Source organism: Macrotis lagotis, chromosome 4 (genome assembly GCF_037893015.1).
Source record: "Macrotis lagotis isolate mMagLag1 chromosome 4, bilby.v1.9.chrom.fasta, whole genome shotgun sequence".
In the NCBI taxonomy this organism is placed as follows: domain Eukaryota; kingdom Metazoa; phylum Chordata; class Mammalia; order Peramelemorphia; family Peramelidae; genus Macrotis; species Macrotis lagotis.
Genome location: NC_133661.1, coordinates 172798178 through 172819439, shown reverse-complemented (window position 1 = coordinate 172819439; position 21262 = coordinate 172798178). Strand labels below are relative to the sequence as shown.

The 21262-nt window shown below is 36.4% G+C and overlaps 1 protein-coding gene across 1 annotated transcript in view; it reads left to right on the top strand.

Annotated features, from left to right (window-relative positions):
- GLDN (gliomedin) overlaps positions 1-21262 on the top strand; it is a 77282-nt gene that overhangs the window by 29253 nt on the left and 26767 nt on the right. Inside the window, exons 3-4 of the mRNA XM_074231939.1 lie at positions 7680-7697; positions 8087-8194. Coding sequence (XP_074088040.1) covers positions 7680-7697; positions 8087-8194 — 126 coding nt within the window. The remainder of the gene's footprint in view (positions 1-7679; positions 7698-8086; positions 8195-21262) is intronic.

Below are 21262 nucleotides of genomic sequence, written 5' to 3'. Positions count from 1 at the left end.
TACTCAGTTTTTAAATATAGGATTCTCCCTTTTTGACCTCATCCATTCTCATAGCTTCAATATTACTATAAAGAGGAATGCCAATAGTCAAGATAATGTTAGAATTGGAATCAGAAAAAAATCTGGATTTGTGTTTTGCTTCAGATATGGACCACCTGTGTGACTGGGGAAGTCACTTAACCTCTTCAAGATTCACTTTCTTTATGGAGGAAATGGTACTTGTGCTACCTATCTTACAAGAAAATCTTAAAGCACTATAAAAATAATAGAAACCTTAAAGCACTATAAAAATATAAGAAAAATTAATTTATATTAGATAATATCTAATATGATTATCTAATCACTTATAAAGTTCTACTTCTACCCCACAAGTATTTTTTGCCTTTATCCCTTCTATTCCATTGCCATTGCCATCATCTAGTACAAACTTTCTTTAAACTCTCAGGCCTCCTGCCTGGACTCTAACTCTAATATCTCTTAGATTTAGTGCTTTTATGAATCACTGTCAGGTTAATTGTGCTAAAGTATAGCTCTGACCTTTCATATCTCTTGTTCCATAATTGTCAGTGACTTCCCAGTGCATGCAAAATGAAACCTAAACTTCCTAGTCTGACATTCAAGGACATCAGTAGCCTGGCTTCAAAGCTGTTCTTACTTATCTCCCAAAGAGATATTTCACCAACCCTGTGTTCTAACCATGAAGTAAGTTGATAGAATACTAGACCTGAAGCTAGAAAGACCTTAGTTCAAATCCAGTCTCAGTTACCTCCTAGCTATGTGATCCTGAGCACCTCATTCAACCCTGTTTGCCTCAGTTTCCTCATCTGTAAAATGAACTAAAGGAGGAATTGGAAAAACTCTTCAATATCCTTGTCAAGAAAAGACCAAAAAATGGTCTTGATGAGTAAGACATGATTGAAAAAACAACTAAACAACAATAAATCCTCCATCCAAACTCAAACTATTTGTTATTCCCAAACTCAATCTGTCCTTTTTTTTTTCTTTAAATCTCTAGGGCTTTTGTTTATACAATTCCCACTTGCTGTCCTGTCCCCTTCCCCTCTGTTCACTCTACCCAAGTGAGTCATCCCATTCTTCAAGGTCCAGTTCAAATCCTACCTTCTTCTCTCTGTGGGCCTTACTGTAATCTCTCCAATAAGAAATAACTTCTTCCTCTGAACCGCCAGGACACTTTATACTTCTTTCATAGCACTAATCATTACCTTGCATCATAGTTATTTTATATATTATCTTATTTTTCCTCTTCCTCCCTTTCCTCCTACCCTAGCTAGACCATGAATTTCTTAACCTACTCTGTGTTAGTATTTTTATAATCCTTTTTGGAGCCTAAACAAGACTTCTTACCCTGGCATCTGTGAACCAACACCTTCTCAGGGTTAGATTTTTAGGGTGGGGTTTATGAATTTTGATGGAAATAATTTATCTTTATTTTCACTAACCTCTAACTGAAATCTAATATTTCCTCCTGTAATAATTAATAAAAATATAGCATTCTGAAAAGGTATCTGTGGACTTCATCAGACTCCCACAGGAGTTCACTACATACAAAATGTTATAAATACCTAGAATATTAAAAGAATATTCATGTTTAGTGGCTAAAATACTATGTGTGTATATATGGGAGTCAGGGTATTTTAGGGGGAGAAGAGGGTAGGAAATTTTTCACCAACTGGTGATAGTCAACTATTTCTGCCCAGCAGGCTGCCATCTTGATCCAATGTTGTTACAGTGGTACAACAGATAGATCACTGGACCTGGAGTCAGGAAGACCTGAGTTCAAATTCTGTTTGAAACCCTTAGTGGATGTGTGACCCTAGCCCTGAGTTTCCTCATCTATAAAGTAAAGGAATTGAACTCTGATGACCACTGAGGTTGTTTCCAGCTCTATTATTTATTTTTCTAGAGATCTATAAATTGGTGGTGAGTAGGGGAATAGGGATTGCAAAGGCAAAGCTTTGGACTAACTGTACCTTAAAGGTACAAAAGATGGAGAAGTCATGGTCCTTGTCTTAAGGAACTTACATTGGAGTTAAAATCATCCTTAGTTGTTCATTGTCACAGAAACACCACTAAACAACTTTTGATGAGCTTTAGGGTAGTTACTATTTTGCTTACATGGTAAATCTGTATTATCCTAAAAATAATAAAGGTTGGGCAAGTTGATAAACAGCTAAAAAATTATACAATTCATCAAAAAGTTGATGGGTTTTTTGAAGCAATCAGAATTAGGTGACTTGCCTCAAGTCACACTGCCAGTAAGTATCTGAAGCCACCTTTGAACGCAGGTCTTCCTGACTCCAATGCCAGTACTCTGCACCACCTAGCCACCCAACAAGCTTTTATTATGAGTCAAGAATCCTACATTTATTTGCATATCTAAAACGTTGACCTTAAAAGTCTTCCAGTCTAACTCTTCTCACTTTATTTTTGAGCAAACTAAGGCTTGGAGAAGTGATTTGACTTAACCATATCACACAGCTAGAAAGCAATAGAACCAAGATTTTTATCTAATTCCTCTGATTTCTGATTTCATATTTGGTCAGGTGATATAATTGATTTTAAGAATACAAAAGAGACAGATTTGGAGTTCAGAAAGCTTATATTCTATTTTGGCAAGGTAGTTGGTTCACTGAGCAGACTCAGAAACTAATATGTTTCCCATTCAATTTATTCTGCTCCACTAATTGTTGGCAGATAGTAGGCATTTAATAAATGTTTATTGATTATTTATTGATTTCTCAAACATATTTATTGATATAAACTAATAAAATTTTAGGCAGCACAATAAAAAATCATTTTGGGGAAAATATCTGTTATTCTTTTTTTTTACCCTGAGATTCTGTGACTTGAATATCTTCCATCCATGCCTTGGCATGTGACCATGATGGGTACTAAAGAAATGAGTGGATAAGTGAAATTATAAGCACAAAATCGCTGCTTAAAGAGAAAAGCAGTTTCTTTTGCCCTTTTCCCAATTTATTTTATGATGATAAAATGGCTTTTGCGATAAGCAGTGAATGCTGTGTGATGAGGCTATTGAGAACACTTAGAGCTGAATTGTGATTGTACAAGGGGGTGGGGAAGAGGAATCGTATCTGTGTTGGAAATTGGTTGAGATTGTTAATACTTGGCACATCAAAATGCTGTTAAAAAGCCAACTCTTTCTACTTTCCCCTCTGCCTTGAAAATGGGCCTGATTTTACTTGGAAAGCTCTATAATTAAAACTTAGCTATGTGAAGTACAAATTTGAGAGATGAGTGGGTGCCAGATGGCTCAGAACTGACCCAGGCCCTAGGGTTTCAGTGTGGGAGTCTTAGACAGAATGGCATGTTATGGACATGGATTTGAATAAAAGGAGTTGAGGGTCATGTCCCTGAGGTCCAGCTGCATCAGGTGAGCAGGTGGGAACCATATACAAGGGGGAAAAATAAATTAAATAGGAAAGCCTATTATTAGAACCAGAAGAGACCTAAAGCCAATGAGCCCAATCTCTTCATTTTACAGATTAAAAAACTGAGACCTAAATAAAAGTCTTGTCCAAGAGGTTCAGAATTTGCCTAAAGGCACACAAAAGCAGAGAGGAGCAGAGATTTCTGAATCCAAATCCATTACTCATTTGTCATGTTGCTGAGGCTGAAAGAACAAAAGCAAGGAGATAGCCAAATTTGGGGACAAGAATTAGGGAGGGAGAGTAAGTCCAAATTTTGAACCTTTACCAGGTCAGATTTTTGTAGCTTGCCGTGGGTCCCATTAGCTATGAATGTAGATCCTTCTCCTTTGGCTTCTCTTGGGTCTCTGTCCACAGTTGCTATGGTGAGAAGAAAAGATAGTCAGTGGCATCCACCTCAAGGCAAGCACATGTATTTTTGGCACAGGTTCAAGTTTTATGGATGAATAAAATATGAGGGTGTGAGTTCTGTATTCTGCCCTGGCCAGACAACACCTGGATTAATAGTTTCAGTTCAGAGTGTCATCTTTTAGTAAGGACATCAGTAAACTAGAGAACTTTTGGATGAATGGTGATTCAGATAGAGAGGAGACTTAAAATTACACTATGCAGCAATCAATTGAAAGAATTAGAAATGCTTAGCCTATGGAAGAGAAGACAAAATGGTAGTCATGATAGTTGTCTTTAGACCTTTGGAGAGCTGTCTAACAGACAATTGAACTTTTCTGCTAAGGTGCAGAGAAGACAATGGGAGAACAATTAGTGGAAGCTGCAAAAAATATATATACTTAAAAAAAATTCCTAGAATCAAGAATTAAGGCTAGATAGATATAAGTCCTTAGGAGGTACCACACAAATAATAGTATAGTATCATACATCTAGCATTAGAAGAAGCCTCAGAGGTCATTTTTATAGGTGAAGAAACTAAGGCTTACAGCAGTAAAATGACTGCCCCATGGTCACAGAGCTGTGACATGATAGTGGAGCCCACTTAGAGGTCATAAGCACAGATTGGATGAAGACCTTTAGGGGAAATTCCATAGGAGGTCCCAATGACACTGAGATTCTAGGATTTTGTGAAATGCTGTAAATTGGTAACATAGTGAACTAGAGAGATCAGGGTTTTTTAAACAAGAAAACCCAGGTTCAGATTCTACTTTTGATGCTATGTTTGTGATTCAGCGCAAGTCACAACCTCTATGTGTGTTAGGCAGCTCCTAGAGATTTAAGTACTAAATTGTAGAAGTGTTATAATCCCCCATAGTTTCTCCTACTAGATCAGTAGTGACTCTAACTTATCTATAATTTACTAGACATAATTTCTATATCAGTACACAGATATAAATTCTATAGATATAAATTTATACAAATTCTATAATTTATAACAACTATTTGTGTTCATAGTTGGATCTATTAGCTAATCAGTTCTTCTTTGATCTTTTCATAGATCAAACTTTTCAAAAACCTTATACATACCCAAATCCTACTAATGGCTCTATCCATGTGTACGAGGTGGACATTTGTTCTCCTCTCTTTTACCAGTCACAATAACACAAGAGGAACCTTGAAGGAATCCTTTCATGGCCAGGGGAATGAGACATATTGACTTCTTCAACATAGAGTTTTGGGGAATGTGTAACTCTCATCTTTTCCTAGTTCCTCTGCTCTAGAATGTCTAATATGATCTGGGTACAGACCTATAAATTCTTGCTGCTGGGGAAGGCTGAGGTCAGTAGTTCATTGGAACTCAAGAGTTATTAGCTGCAGAGAAGTGCAGAAGGCCTTCAATGCCTACCTTGGGCTTGCCATCACAATGATATATATAGGAGGGTGGGAACCAGGCTGTCTAAGGAAGTATGAACCAACAGATCAGAAACAGAACAGGTTAAAACTTCCAATTTGATTGATCCATAGAGGATCAGGTCTATGACTATTATGCTTCCAGCTTGGAAGAGCTCTCCCTAGATATAGTCTTAAAAAAAAAGTCACAATTTCCCTTTTACTCACCAAAGAAAGTCTCTATTCCATCCTATTCTTCTCTAACTTCTGCTTTTCCTACTCCTCATCTTGATCTCACTAACCCAATCAGATCAGTCTCCTTACTATTTCCCCACTTAGCATTCCTCGTTGATCCCCCTTTTACAATGTTCTCCTCTCACTTCTTTATGGACCTATAGTCTTTCCTATCATTAACACTTCAACTCAAAATTCATTCCACTCCTGAATAATAGCTAACATTTATATTGCTTTAATGTCTGCAAAATATTGTACACATGTTATCAAACTTAAAGCACATAACAACTCTATGAGATAGGTGCTATTATTACTCCCATTTTACACATGAGGAAACTGAGGGCTGAGCAGAGTTAAATGATTTGCTTAAGGTCAAATACTAGTAAGTATCTGATGCAGGATTTAAATTCAGATCTTCTTGATTTTAGGACAGCTGGGAGGTGAGGTGGATGGAGTAATGGGCCTGGCGTTAGGAAGGCCTGAGTTCAAATGTGGCTTCAGACCCTTACTAGCTATGTGATCCTAGGCAAGTTACTTAACTCTATTTGCCTCAGTAGTGTTTGCCTCAGTTTGCTCATCTGTAAAAATGAACTGGAGGAAGAAACAGCAAAACACTACAGTATCTCTGTCCCCCAAACCCCAAAAGCAGGTCATGAAGAGTTGGACACAACTGAAAATCAACTGAACAACAACTTTCTGACTCCAAGTTGACAACTCTTAGCTACTGTACACTTAGCTGTCTCAAGAAATTTTCTCTGACCTCATCATAGACATGCTAACCAGTCTTTGTCTTTATAATGGGCATTTGTAGTCCACTTTACTTATGTTTGGTATTTATTTTATTTGCATTTCATCAGTCTTTGAAGTAAAAAAAATACTCAGTGCTAAAGACCAACCTTTTGGTGATAAATCTTGTCCAGGTTTAGCTAGACCGATCGTTGACTGATACATGCATATATTCTGTGCTGGTTTCCTGTGTATTACTCTTGTCATCTGCCTAATTTGACTTTAAACTTCTTAAGAGTAGAGGCTTACTTAACTGAGTGACCTAGGGCAAGCCACGTAACTCCATTGCCTTGCAAAAGAACAAAAAAGAGACTTAGACTTTTCCACCATTTGTATTCTTTGGTGTTTCAACTAGAGAACCGTTCTTGAAGTCAGGAAAACCTGGGTTCAAGTCTCACCTTTGACAAATACTGGCTTTGTGACCCTGGACAAGTTACTTAACCTCTCATTGTATGTGGAGATAAGACTATAAGTTGCAGAGAAGATACCAACTTGCATGAAGAGAAGGAATTTCCTCACTCAAAATTTCTCTATTCTATCTCTCCCCTACCTGAAGTAGAACTATACATGAAATAGGAGTTTCTTAAATGCTCATTATGTGCTTATAAAAAAAGTGAATGTATACATGGATGAATTTATGGAAAGAACTTTCCAGCACTTGGGGTTATTTTTATTTCACATAGTCTTTGGGGAAAAAAGGAGTATTTCTTTCTGTTTCTCATGTTTCAATCTCATTAACTTGCCTGAACACCCAAAAAGAATGATTTAAAGTAAGATATACCTATTGGTGACAGCAAGAATTTGTTTGTTGGGATATTTGTAAAAGACTCATCTGAACCCCTGAAATCCTTACCAATTATTTACTAAGGAAGTTATTTGTTATCTGATACTAACCCTAACTTTTCTCATACCACTTAAAAGAATTTTAAAAAATGGAATCCCTAGAGAACTGGGTTATGTTATCATTAACTTGACCACCTTCATAAAGAAAAGCTCTTGTGATACGGTCCTAAATAATTAAGTAGAATAATTATTGGTTTACTTGGGTTTATATTTATGGAAGATAAACACTTGTGTGATGATGACTTCATTAATCAGTCATGAGAACAGAATAGAAAACATTCTTTGTCAGATGAAACTTAAGCAAAGACATTTCTATTGGCAAGAGGGTCATAGTTGAATTGCTCAAAGGATTCTTTCAACACATTTGTTTAATAGCTCTACACAAAAGCTGCAGCCTCGATTTGTTGGTTATAATCAGTCAAATGTTTAGTAGTAAATCCTAAAAAGGAATGGAGTGGGAAGTTGTTAATGTGAAGAGTGAGGTGCTCTGCTGTTTAATGATTTTTATGCTAAATTTACTTTTGCCTCCAATTTTCCTTCTAATACATTTTATTTTTTCTGTTCTAGGCCCACCTGGACTACCCGGTAAGATACCATTGAACTTTCAGTAATATAGGGTGTCTAGACATTCCTCCATCAGGGTTAAGTAACTTGATGCAGAAAGGAGATGGAACAATTCCACACCCTGTCCTCCTTCCCCAGACAATAAGTCTGATAATTCTGAACATTCTATTTCCCATCTACTGCCTAAGGAGGGAAAGGGAAGGGAAGGAAAGGGAAGGAGAAGAGATAACTCTTATTCTCAAATTGTCTCTGACAGCCTGAATTCGGTCCACCTGTCCTGCAGCTTCATTACTAGGGATTTTACCTTGCTTTTTATATAATGCATCTAAAAAATTGCATTAATTCCAGCCTAATTTAAATGTAGTGTTGAATATTCTGCAAATGTTCACTAGTTTTGTGTTTTCATTTAGGACCCCCAGGAATGAATGGGTTACCAGGACACAATGGATCAGATGGATTGCCTGGCATTCAAGGACCAAAGGGAGAAAAAGGAGCAAATGGGAAAAAAGGAAAAATGGGTATTTTGTCAAAATAATAATTATCTTATCCTGTGTCTTTGTGACTGCATTTGGGGAAATGAAAACTGGTAGTTGAGAAAGCAGGAAACTTTTGATTCAGTGATATGCTGAAAGCCTTTGTGATCTGTTCTGCATGTTCCTCCTTTCTCCTTCCAATTCTTAATCAAACCTTGATAAATTCTCTTTTAGAACTTAGGGGAAGGGGAGGCTAGGTGGCACAGTGAATAGAGCACTGACCTTGGAGTCAGGAGTACCTGGGTTCAAATCCGACCTCAGACACTTAATAATTACCCAGCTGTGTGGCCTTGGGCAAGCCACTGAACCCCATTGCCTTGAAAAATCTTAAAAAAGAAAAGAACTTAGGGGAAATGATCTCTCCAGATAGTCTCTGAGGTCCCAAAGCTGTCTTGCTTCTTGGGGTAATGGCTAACAGAGGACAAGAAAACAATAAGGACAAACCATGAATCAGATCAACCATGAAGCCCCCCCTCCCAGTTTTTCCCCAGTTCAGTGCCAGGTGTTATCCTCTGACCCCACTATCTTCCCCCCTACACCCCAGAACCTTATTCATTTCAATTCAATAAACATTTATTAAACATCTATTTTGTTCAAGATTCACCCATGTCTAGGAAAAGACTGAAGTCTAGGAAAAGATGAAATAGTTCCAGCTATCAAGAAGTTTACATTTTGCAAAGCAATGTGATGTGCACATAGTCAAGTACATGGAAAAGACATAGAAAGTATTCAAAGTTATTTCAGGAGCGAAAGAGCTCTAACAACTGTGGCGGTGGCGGGGGGAGAGGTAGTGGATCTGGAAAGGACTTGTATAGGAGGTGGAGTTCCTGCACTGTGCTCTGAAGGAAGAGGGAATCTATGAAATAAAGATAAGAAGAGAGCTCATTCTAGATATAGGGGACCACCTGGGCAAGGGGATAGCAGTGAGAATTATTTGGGAAAAAGCTAAAAGTTCATTCCAACCAGAATACAAAGCATGAAGAATAATATTAAATATTGACATTAAATATGACTCTAAAGGTAAATAGGAGTTATATTGTAGAAGTCTTTGAATTTCAAGATGAGAATTTTTGTCCTTTTATACAATAGGCAATAGGGAACTATTGAAATAGATGAGTGACATAATCAGTTCTGTATTTTAGGAATGAAAATTTGAGAGGAAGGGAGGGAGATGGAAAAATGCAGCTCAAAAGCTTACAAAAAGATGAATGTTGAAAACATATTTGCAAGTTATAGGAAAAAATAAAATAAAATACCATTTAAAAAAATAAAATTAAAATTTGGCAGCTATATGAAAAGTCAAATAGAGAGAAAAAGAAGACCAGAAGCTGGGAATCTAATTAGGAAACTATTTCAATTAAACATGTATGTGCATATATGTGTGTGTGTGTGTGTGTGTTATAGTTCCAATTACAATCAATGCCTATACGTGTATATATATTATATATATATATATGATTTTGTTACAGTGCTGTTGTTATTCAGTCATTTCAGTTGTATCTGACTCTTCATGACCCTATTTGAGGTTTTCTTGGAGATGATAAAAGAGTGGTTTGCCATTTCCTTCTCCAGCTCATTTTAGTTGAGGAAACTGAGGCAAACAGGGTTAAATAACTTGCCCAGAGTAACACAGCTAAGTATCTTAATTGGAGTAATAGTTATAGTTAATGAATATTCTGGTTCTAGCCTTATTACTATGCCTCTTTTCATATACGCTTTTCTATATTTCTTTGTATTATTTGTATTTGTGTTTATAGAAACATAACATTCCATTTCACTAAATGGTCTTTTTTTTAATGAGAGCTGTAATTTCATCAATATTAGGGAGTTCCTGGTGAGGAATATCCTCTCCTCCATTTCAGACCAGCAACTTCTCTTCATCCTATATAAGAGGCTTGGGGGGGGGGGGGGCTGTGAGTAGATTGATATACAGGTCACATGATCATTCTGGGACAGAGCCATCAGTTGGACTCAGGTCTTTCTAAACCCAAGGACAACTCCACCATGACAGGCTGCATCTGTATTAATATAGCATAATTTACTCATCTGTATTCCAATGAGTAGATAGAGAGGTTATATTCAATTTCATTTTTTTCACACTAGATTCTTGAGCTGACCTCTGGATTTGGTATCTGGGTTTGAATCCCTGGCTCTGCCCCCTATTACCTGTCTGATCTTGGCCAGTCAGTTGCTTTATCTCTCTGGGTCTCAGTTTCTTTATCTGTAAAATAAAGGAGCAGCACTAGACTGATCCTAAGGTCCGTTTCAGCTCTAAAGCCAAGACCCTGAGACATGATTAAAATAGGGTTTTAAGGAAGATTAGTAAGAAGTAGCAGAAGATAGATGCTTAATTTCATAGTCAGAAAGACCCAGATCCAAGTCCAATCCCTGACATGTATTGGCTTGACAATGATGGGCAAGTCATTTAATGTCTCTGTAACCTGGGCAGTTCTTGAAGACTACAAGTCACAGAGCTTTGCCCATCTAAGTCACTGAAGGAAAGCATTGTGACATTGAGAGTTTTCTTGTGTGGATTTACAAACTTTGAAGTCTTCTCACCCATTTCTCTTGTCACCAAGAAAGGAGAGAGAGAGAGAGAGAGAGAGAGAGAGAGAGAGAGAGAGAGAGAGAGAGAGAGAGAAGGAAAGAGAGAGAAAGAAAAAGAGAAAGAGAAAGAGAAAGAAAGATAGGGAAAAACAAAAGAAAAAGAAAAAAGAGAGAGAAAGAGAAAGACAGAAAAAAGTGACAGAGAGGAAAGAAAGAAAAGAAGGAAGAAGGAAGGAACAAAGAAAAAGAGACAGTGAGAAAGATATATATAGAGAGAGAGAAAGAAAAAGAGAGAAAAAGAAAGAGAGAGAACGAGAGAGGAAAGAAAAAGAAAAAAGAAAAAAGAAAAAATTGTGTGTACAAGATTTGTTGGAGGGAGGTAATATAAGAATAAAAGCCAGCTTGACAGGTCAGCAATGATACAGACATGAGATGGCGGTGAAAATGGAACCTAAGATTTTTCAAAGGAAGAAATTACTGACCTTGGGGACTACCTGAATGTAAATAAAGGATAAAGGAGAAGAGACAAAAATGATTATAACACTTCTAGAATAAAAAATAAGGGAAAATGTGAAATCACGATGAAAAAATGGGGAGCTGATTCATAGAGGAAGATAATGAGGTGTTCAGTTTGGAACATGTCAAATTTGAAAATATAGACTGATATGTATCCAAGTGGGAGCATCCTCTAAACAGCTGGAAGTACAGGCCTGGAGTACAGGTCAGGGCCGAAGATAGGGTTTGTGAGTCACCTTCATCAGAAGTGATAATTAAAGCCATGGGAGGGGATGTGTGAACTGAGGAAGCTACCAGTCAAGAAACAGCAAGGGGTTGAGGACAGAGTCTTGGGAGGGAAGTAGAGTGAGAAACAGAGAGAGGAAGAGTCAGCAAAAGAGACCAGGAAAACCAGCTGAAAAAAGGAGAAAAGATTTTTGAAGGTAAACAGGGATATGAATAATGCCAAATATCACAAATAAAGTCAAAGAGGATAAAGACTAAGAGTAGACTGATTTTGTCGACAAGAGTTTATTAATGACCTTTTAAGCATGATTTTAGAAAAGTCAAGGAAGTCATGTTTCAAGGAATTCCAAAGAGAATTGATAATTAGGAAGTGGGGGAAGTTCAAAATGGTTCATGCATTTGAAAAGTTTGATGGCAAAAAGAAAAGGATATCTGACACGTAGCAAGGCCAGTTAAAGGGTTGTTTGGTTTGTGGGGGATTTTTTGTTTTATTTTTTTAAGATAAAAGCAACACATAACTTTGAGTTTTGAACCAGATCTTGACAGAGGCATGAGAGAGTGAAAACAGAGAGATAATAAGTGACATGTGTCTGTTGTGCCCTGCTCATGATAATTTCTTCTTTAATAGAAAAATACATAGATAGATAGATAGATAGATAGATAGATAGATAGATAGATAGATAGATAGATAGATATACACACCATAAGTGTGTGTGTGTGAGAGAGAGAGAGAGAGAGATTAGTAAGACATAGGTCATTATTACAATTACTTAACCTTTGCCTGACTGTGGAGTCATATCTCCGGAAAGGCAGATGACCAGGCACTGACATTGAGGGAGACGTTGTTCCCTGCTGTTATCCCAATGTACACAATCTTCTGCTGCTTTTATCTCCATAGGGAGTGCGGGTAAAAGGCAGACGCAGAAGTGGATGAGACTAGAAGGAGATAGCCAGGGGAGTCTGGGGAGGAGAACGACCGAACCACTCCCTTTCAAAGCACTATGCACCTGTGGCTGAATTACTTTGTCCAGTCCCTGCTGGTTCATCCTCCTCCCCAACAGAATTTGCTCTACTTCCCTCCCCTTTCCCACCCCTTCTCCCTCTCCCTCTCCCTCTCCCTCTCCCTCTCCCTCTCCCTCTCCCTCTCTCTGTCTCTCTCTCTCTCTGTCTCTCTCTCTCTCTCTCTCTCTCTCTCTCTCTCTCTCTCTCTCTCTCTCTCTCTCTCTCCCCCTCTCTCATTGTCTCTCTCTGTCTCTCTCTCTCTCTGTCTCTGTCTCACCCCCGTCACCACTCTCTCTGTATCTGTATCTCTCTCTCTTTCACTCCCTCTTTCTCTATGTCTCCTCTCACCTCTCTCTCTCCGTGTTTGTGTGTCTGTCTCTCTCTCTGTGTGAGTCTCTGTCTCTCTCTATCTCTGTCTTTGTCTCTGTCTCTAACACACACACACACACACACACACACACACACACACACACACACACACACACACACACATTATTACCAGGCTTCTAACATCACACAGTTCAGGAGACCACAAATATCCAGAGCAATATAGGACTTTCTAGACAATTTCATCAGCTCTTGCATAGAATAAAACTTTAAACATACATTTTTAATTCCCCCAGATTAAAAATGTAATGTCACTCTCAGCTACAAGACTTTATATACAACCTAATGACAATCTTAATTTGAGTTTGATGAGCAAACATTTGCAACCTACCTATTCTTTCACCTTTTGTAAGTAAAAAGGAAATCACAGATCACAGGTGGATAGTAGATATATCTTGCTCAGAAAATGAGCTCTAAGAATGTGAGAAAAACAACCACATGCAAAAAAATAAAATAAAATAACATCCTGTGGCAGAATTATTGGATCTCATTATCAACTGGCAAACTGTTTTCCCCAGCATTGCTTAGCAGGAGTCCTCTGTGAAAATGTGGTGTGCAGAAATAAGGCAGAATTCCCAGGTCAATTCAGTCCAAGAAATTAAAACCATAAATTATTCAGGATTAACTGATCCTTATGTTTATTATAATAATTATGAAAGAATATCATTGTAGAATAATAATGATGTGATCATGATGTCCCTACAGACCATTTGGCTTGTCCCATGAAACTACTAGAAATTTAAATTAGATTTACTTCCTAGATAGATAAGACATAATTGCACAGCATTTATCAATCAATATTTGATCAGTGTCTACTATATGCTAGGTGCTTGGGAGGAGAACAAAAGAAGCAGAAGATATGTCCTCGGCTTTGAGAACACTTCAATAAAAATTGATTAGTAAATCTGGCCAAAATGAAATAATATGATACATCTGTGGGCCCTTGTACATCTGGGACCTCTTAGGTGTGGGGGATGAATACTCTTCCTAGAGTTTTAGATTGGCAACAGTCCTTTGGTTTCCTTGTGATATGAAAGGGAAAGGAAATCCTTGAGCATTCAAGAAACCATGTCATTAGTAATTCTTGCCTGTAGAAAGAGACTTTTCATCTCAGGGAAGAAGGAAATGTTTGGAGCTAGAACTTTAAAGAAACATAGAATATTGAAGCCAGAAGGGATTTTAGAGATTATTTGATCCAGTGTAGCAAACTCATAGAAATGGGCCAATAAATTGTATATCAGGATCCTTATGGGCCACATAGTAAATTAGTTTTAAAATGTAATATTATTTATGGTTTATTGTATTTTGTTTATTATTCATTTGTTATTCTATTTAACATTTATTGATAATAATTTTATGTAAAATGAATTATATTATTTATAGTTAATATAATTAAATTGCTATTATTTTCTACCAAATTTACTTAAATTATTTTTCTGTTATAAAATAATATTTATTAAATAATACATTTATATTTATTTGTTATAATTTATTAATTACATTTTAATCTGGTATAAAGATATGTAGTCCAGTGTTTGATATCTCTGATCTACTCTAAATCTCCTCATTTTCCACATGAGGAAATGGAAGCTTGGACAGATGAAGTCCCTTGTCCAGGAACCCTCAATTAATGAGTGGAAAAACCATTTATAATTATGTCCTGGCATCATAACTATCTCAAAGTTGAAAAATAATTCTTAAATTAAAAGCCCAAAGTTATGTCAATCACTAGTTTTAGGGAAGGAGGTTTTAGAAAATTTTGAAATATTAACAGATGTGTTCTTCTTCCCTCCTCCCTTCCTTCCTCTCTCCTTTTTCCCTTCCTCCTTTCCTTCCTCCCTTCCTCCTTTCCTTCCTCCCTTCTTCCTTTCCTCCTTTCCTCCTTTCCTCTTTTCCTTCCTTCCTTCCTTCCTTCCTTCCTTCCTTCCTTCCTTCCTTCCTTCCTTCCTTCCTTCCTTCCTTCCTTCCTTCCTTCCTTTCCAACCTTACTGGCAAAGGAATGTAAATTTTGATTGCTGAAACCTGGGGAGATATTTTGGTTTTTTTCACCCCAAATTGCTCTGACTCTCTGATTGGTCAACAATAGATCCTTGGCCAAATCCCAATTATTTCTGTTTTGGCTAGAAACCCTGAGGGTCCTCCCTATCCAGACTGATTGGCGGTGGGGGGGGGGGGGGCATGCAAAAGCAGTCATTATTTTCTTCATTTCTTTCTTATCTGCCTTAATCACAGAATGAGTATTATTTTGAGATCTGTTACAGGCCAAGGTCTCCCACTGCATTCAAGGTCATCTCCAGTTGTCCTGATCCATATCTGACTACTGGACACAGATGGTTTCAGAAGAGAAAGTGAGACTGGTGACTTTGTACAGCCCCTCCCCACTCTTAAATTCAATTCACATATATGTCCTGGCATCACATCTCTCATATGATGGTCCTTTTCAAAATGAAGGACAAATAACAACCACAACAACATTTGAGATTGACCTACAGGGGTTCTCTGGACAAGAATTGTAACAGATATTTATTTAGTATTTTCAAGTTTACATTATCTCATTTAATCATTTGATCAACAGTTTCAGTCTTAGGACAGCTAGTTGACTCAATGGATAGAATGGTGGGACTGGAGTCAGGAAAACTCATCTTTCCGAATTCAAATGTGACTTCAAACACTATCTGTGTAATCCTGGACAAATCACTCAACCCTGTTTGACTCAGTTCCCTCATCTGGAGAAGGAAACAGTAAACCACTCTAGTACCTTTGCCAAGAAAGCCCCAAATGGGGTCAAAAGAGTCAGATATAACTTGAAAATGACTGAACAAGGTTTAATCTTAACCAATCAAGAAGCCTCTTGCTCTATATTTTATCCTCTCATGATAAGAAAAAAAAAAGTAAAAGGAAGAGACAGAAAGCTCAGCTTGGAGGCAGTTAGTAATTGAGGCATTAGTAAATGGGGGAAGTAGCCAAAAACAAAGTGTGCAAGCACCAAGAATCTATAATCAGGATCACACAAGACCTGACAGCTCTCATAGTTAGTAATGGAGAGGGGAGCTTCACCTTAGACAAGTTCAAAAAAATGAAAAAAAGTTAAATATTTCCCCATTTCTAAGTAAGGAAATGGAATTGTTCCCCCATTCCAGAGAATGATGAGATTCTCCCAATTTAATTTTTTAAAAAATAACAACCTAGGTGACCCATGAAGGCAGATCACAGACATCTGATGTAAAAGACATTGAGATATTAAGTGAACTGCCCAGGGTCACACAGTCAGTCTGTGTCAAAGAGAGACCTGGATTCAAAGTCTTCCTAACTCTAAAATCAACTCCCTCTCTCTTACATCATATTTCCTTTCTCCCAAAATATGCATTCTGATAGAACTGTACAGAGTGGGCAGACAAGAAAGAAAAACCAAAGTTGTAGCATTTGCACCAGGCAAACAAAACTTGTGACTTTCTTTTCCCTGAAAAACATGTTCACTACAGTAGCCACAAGTCATAAGGCCAAACAAGGGAGGATATTCATTAGTGACCATTGTATCAAACTTGTAGATCTCACTTTCTCTAAATAGTGTGGAGGCAAAATGATTGAGCCATAAAAGGAAATTTTACTAGGAAATGAAGGCTGAACTTTGTTGTACTTCTAACACTCTGTTCTTCTATCTATCTCTGTGATAAATAGAATTTTCACCAAGAGGTGATATTTTGGTACATTTTGCTTAAAGAAAGATTTTCTTTCTGTATTCCATCATCTAATTATTGAATTCCACACAACAATAGAAACAGACAAAATCATTACCTTTGGGGACTGTGTTTTCTATGTTAAGACTAAGCAGAAATTTCCTCATCCATAAAATAGGGTTAGTAATAACTAATACTTATCTTAAAGGATTAAGAGAATCAAATAAGAAAACATATGTAAAGGTCTTTACAAATCTTAAACCAGTACATAGATGGTGGCACTTATATAATCATTAAACAATATGTAATTACTTTCTGTGTAATCTGGACAAATCACTTAACCCTGTTTGACTCAGTTTCCTCATCTGGAGAAGGAAACAGTAAACCACTCCAGTACCCTTGCCACAAAAACCCCAAATGGGGGTCAAAAGAGTCAGACATAACTGGAAAATGACTGAACAAGGTTTAATCTTAACCAATCAAGAAGCCTCTTGTTCTATATTTTATCCTCTCAGGATAAGAAAAAAAGTAAAAGGAAGAGACACTGGGGCTTTCTGCCCCCCTAAATATAATAATGTAATAATAATGATTGTTCTCTTCTCCCACCTTAGACCATTTCAGAAAAATATTAAGAAACCACAGCCAGAATTACTAGGTGGCAAAATAAAACCTTTATAAATGATAGTGCCTAATGTGGTTGTGGACACACACACACACACACACACACACACACACACACACACACATTTTTAAGAGCAGTATCATTTTTTATTTCAATATAATATTCATTTTGGGATATGCATCTCTTTGACCACTTTCAACAAAGAAAAAAAGATTTGGTAAAACCAACTGAGACAGTGACCATGTCTGACAGTGTAGTCAATATTCCATGGCCACAATCCTCCACCTCTCTCTCAAAAGTAGATGCTTTTTATCATTTGCTCTCCTCAGGGTTGCTCTGTATACTCAGAGTTGTTGTGTAGAGTGTTTTTTTAATCTTCTCAGAGTTTTTTTTCATCTTTATTCTGTATCAGAGTCTTCCTATCAGTAATGATCTATATACTGAAAAACATCACTTAAAATCAATATTTAATCATGAATAACTTGGCTTCCTATCTTTTAAAAAAATTTGGATTAAGAAAATGATAAATTTTAATAGTTAAATTCAAGCATAAAAGTTTTACAGTTATGTATATGAGCTCTTTAAAAAGGAAAAGACAAAAGAATGAAAAAATGTAATCAGAAATTAGGCAATGAAGGAAGAGGTCTTTGTGAAGTCAATGAATATCTTAAAAATAATATAACCAAGTAGCCCAACTTTCCTAAACTCTATCCCATATAAATCTTATAAAATCTTCAGATGGTATTAACTTGGGTCAGTATTCTTAGATTCTTTGGCAACAATTCTCATCTTCTGTCCCCAGCAGATAGCATACCTAAATTTATATTTAAAATGTAGACAAAAGAATACTGTATCATACAGAGTTATCCTTCCTCCTTTACATATGTGGACACTAAGTAGGTTGAACTACATAATCTCTAAGGTCTCTCCAGCTCTAACATTTCATGAATTCATTATTAATTGTTCAGCCATACTGTATATGAGGCAGCTAAGTGGAACAGTGTATTCGAGTGTATAGAAATTAGAACTGAAGTCAGGAAGATGTAAATTTAAATCCTGCCTCAGGTACTTACTTTGTGACCCTGGGCAAGTCATTTAACTTCTCTCAGCCTCAATTTTTTTAATCTGTAAAAATAAAGCTAATAATACTTCATAGCATTATTGTGTGGATCAATAAAATAACATGCAAAAAATATTGCAAACCTTAAAATTTGTACATAAATGCTAAATAATATTTCAGCAGGACCTCTTTATAACTCTGAAATCAGAGGACAAGAGTAACTCCTTACCAAGTTCTAAGGGTTTCAAGGTTGCTAGTAAATCCTGAAGGATCCTCAGCAAAGGCAAACACATGGATGGATTCTAGGCTTGTTGTCCAAAGACTAGCCTAGTTAAGGTACCACAGAATAATTAATTCTACGTTGGATAAAAGGTGATGGATTTTCTAAACTGGTTTTCTAAACTAGTTAACTACCTACTAAGTTATGTAGGGGTTACACTTGTGCTACTTGAGGAGATTATAATCATTTGAACAACCTGAATAACTATGATTTAGGGATTAATTGTATTTTAATGTAATATAAATTATTTGAATGCAATTTACCAGATTTCCCCAAAATAATTCTCTTCCTGACACTGGAAGTATTCATAGACTAATCAATTTTAGAATTACAAGGGGGCTTAGAGATCATTAGGTCAAGCCCCCTAATTTTAAATAAGAGGAAATTGAGGTTCAGAAAAGTTAAATGATTTGCCAGTCATCCAATGTTTAAGCCATGATTTAAAATTATAATATCCAGGCTCTTTTCTCATCATTGCTTTCAAGTAAACTAATGATACTTAAATTATCTATCCTGGATTTGTTTTCTAGATCAATATTTTTGTATTAGGATACCTTATATTTTCTTCTTTTTTTTTTTTAGTCTTTTGAATTTGTTTTAATATTTCTTGTTGCCTCATGGAGTCATTAACGTCTATTTGGTCCCTTCTAATTGTGTTGTTTAAGTAAGTTTCATACCTCTTGTTCTAGACTGTTAATTATCTTTCCAAGTCTTTCTTCTATCACTCCCATTTCTTTTCCAATTCTTTCCTCTAGCATTCTCTTTTCATTTACAGTTTTTTTTTTTTGTAAAAAAAATGCTCTTAAAAGTTCTTGCTTCATTTCTTTCAGGGATTCGAGTTGAATTTTTATCAACTAGTTTTTTCTTTGAGGCTTTGTAGATTTTTTTTAAGGTTTTTGCAAGGCAAATGGATTTAAGTGGCTTGCCCAAGACCACACGGCTAGGTAATTATTAAATGTCTGAGACCAGATTTGAACTCAGGTACTCCTGACTCCAGGGCCAGTGCTTTATCCACTGAACCCCCTAGCTGCCCCTTTGTAGATGTTTTGAAGTCATTTTCTTTTGGAGATATCTGACATTTCCTGAATTAATCACTTATGAAATGTTTGGACCTTACTTGACCTTGTTTTATATTTTCTTGGTCCTCTCTACTTGTCTAACTGTTCTTCCTAAGTTTCCTTTCCTGGATCTTTTTCAAGGAAAAGTGGTATTCCCCAGGGCTCTGTCCTAGACCTTCTTCTCTTCCTCTTTTATACTATGTCATTTATCAGCCCTCCATGGTTTTAATGATCTCCTCTTTACTGATGACTCTCAGATTTATCCTCCTACCCAGCATAACTATTCTCCTAACTTCCAGATTCATATCTCCATTTGCCTATTAGACATCACAACATAGATCCACTTAGACATCTTAAACTCATCATATTCAAAACTGTACTCATCTTCTTTCCTTCTAACATCATCACCACTTTCAAACTTCTCTATTACTGTCAAGGACACCATCCTCCTAGTCACCCCAATTCATAACTTATGTGTCATCCTTGATGCTTCACTCTATTTCACCGCAATCTCTTTTTCAGAAAGAGACAGAACAAAAATTTGGGAGAAAAAAATTATCTCATTTAATTCATTAAATAATATTTAATAAACTTGGATGGGGCTCAAAGAGAATTGATTAATGAGAGAAGATGTAATTTTTAATAATAAGAAACTATCAAAACCTTTTGATTGTATTAGAATGAAGAAAGAAAGAGAAAAATGAATAAGTAAAATGAGTTAGTCCCATGATTTTGAGGATCATTTTTGATGGGGCCCAAGAAAACCCAATAGTTCCCATTAATGTTTCCTTCTTTTTCCAAACTAGATTTTTATGAATCCATTTTATTTTTACATGGCCTATATTTTCCTTTCTATTCCTCCCTCCCAGAGAGTCATCTCTTAGAACACAGAACTTTAAAAAAAAAGGAAGAGAAAAATCAGTAAAACCAATGGATATACACAAGCACACAAATTATGACATGATATGTAATGTTCCATAAACTATGATTTCTGCAAAGAAGTGGGCAGAGGTATCACTTAGAATTCTTCTTTGGGGACAGTAGTCTTTGCAATTTTTTACAACATTCAATTTCAGATGTTCTGCGGTTGTTACTTTTTCTAAAAATATTGTAGTTAATTGTTTTCCTGACTGCTTACTGTATCTTGATTCAGTTCAAATTAATTTTTTCCATGCTTCTCTGTATTTCTTATCTGCCATTTCTTGCAGGAGTGATATTCCATTAATAATAATAGCTATTGTTTAGTGTTTGTTATATGCTAGAAGTACTTTACAATTATTATTTCATGTGATCCTCAGAACAATCCTGGGAGGTATGTGCTCTCATTATCCTCATTTTACAGATGAAGAAATGGAGTCAAATGTCCTAAAGTCACACCACTAGTAGGTGTCTAAGGCCAGATTTGAACTCATGTTTCCTTGACTCTAGATTTAACAATCTATCCATTGCAATGCCTAACTGCCCATTACATCCATTTACCATATATAAATTTACAGGAAATGGGCATTTATCTTATTTTCTGTTCTTTCCTAACACTAAAGGTATTGTATAAATATTTTGGTTATATGGTGCCTTTCCTTTTGTCCATGACCTCCTTAAGGGATAGGCCTAGCAATGGAATCTCTTTCTTACTAGTAGTTCTTTTCTGGTTGGTACTTGTCATTGATGATGCTTCATCG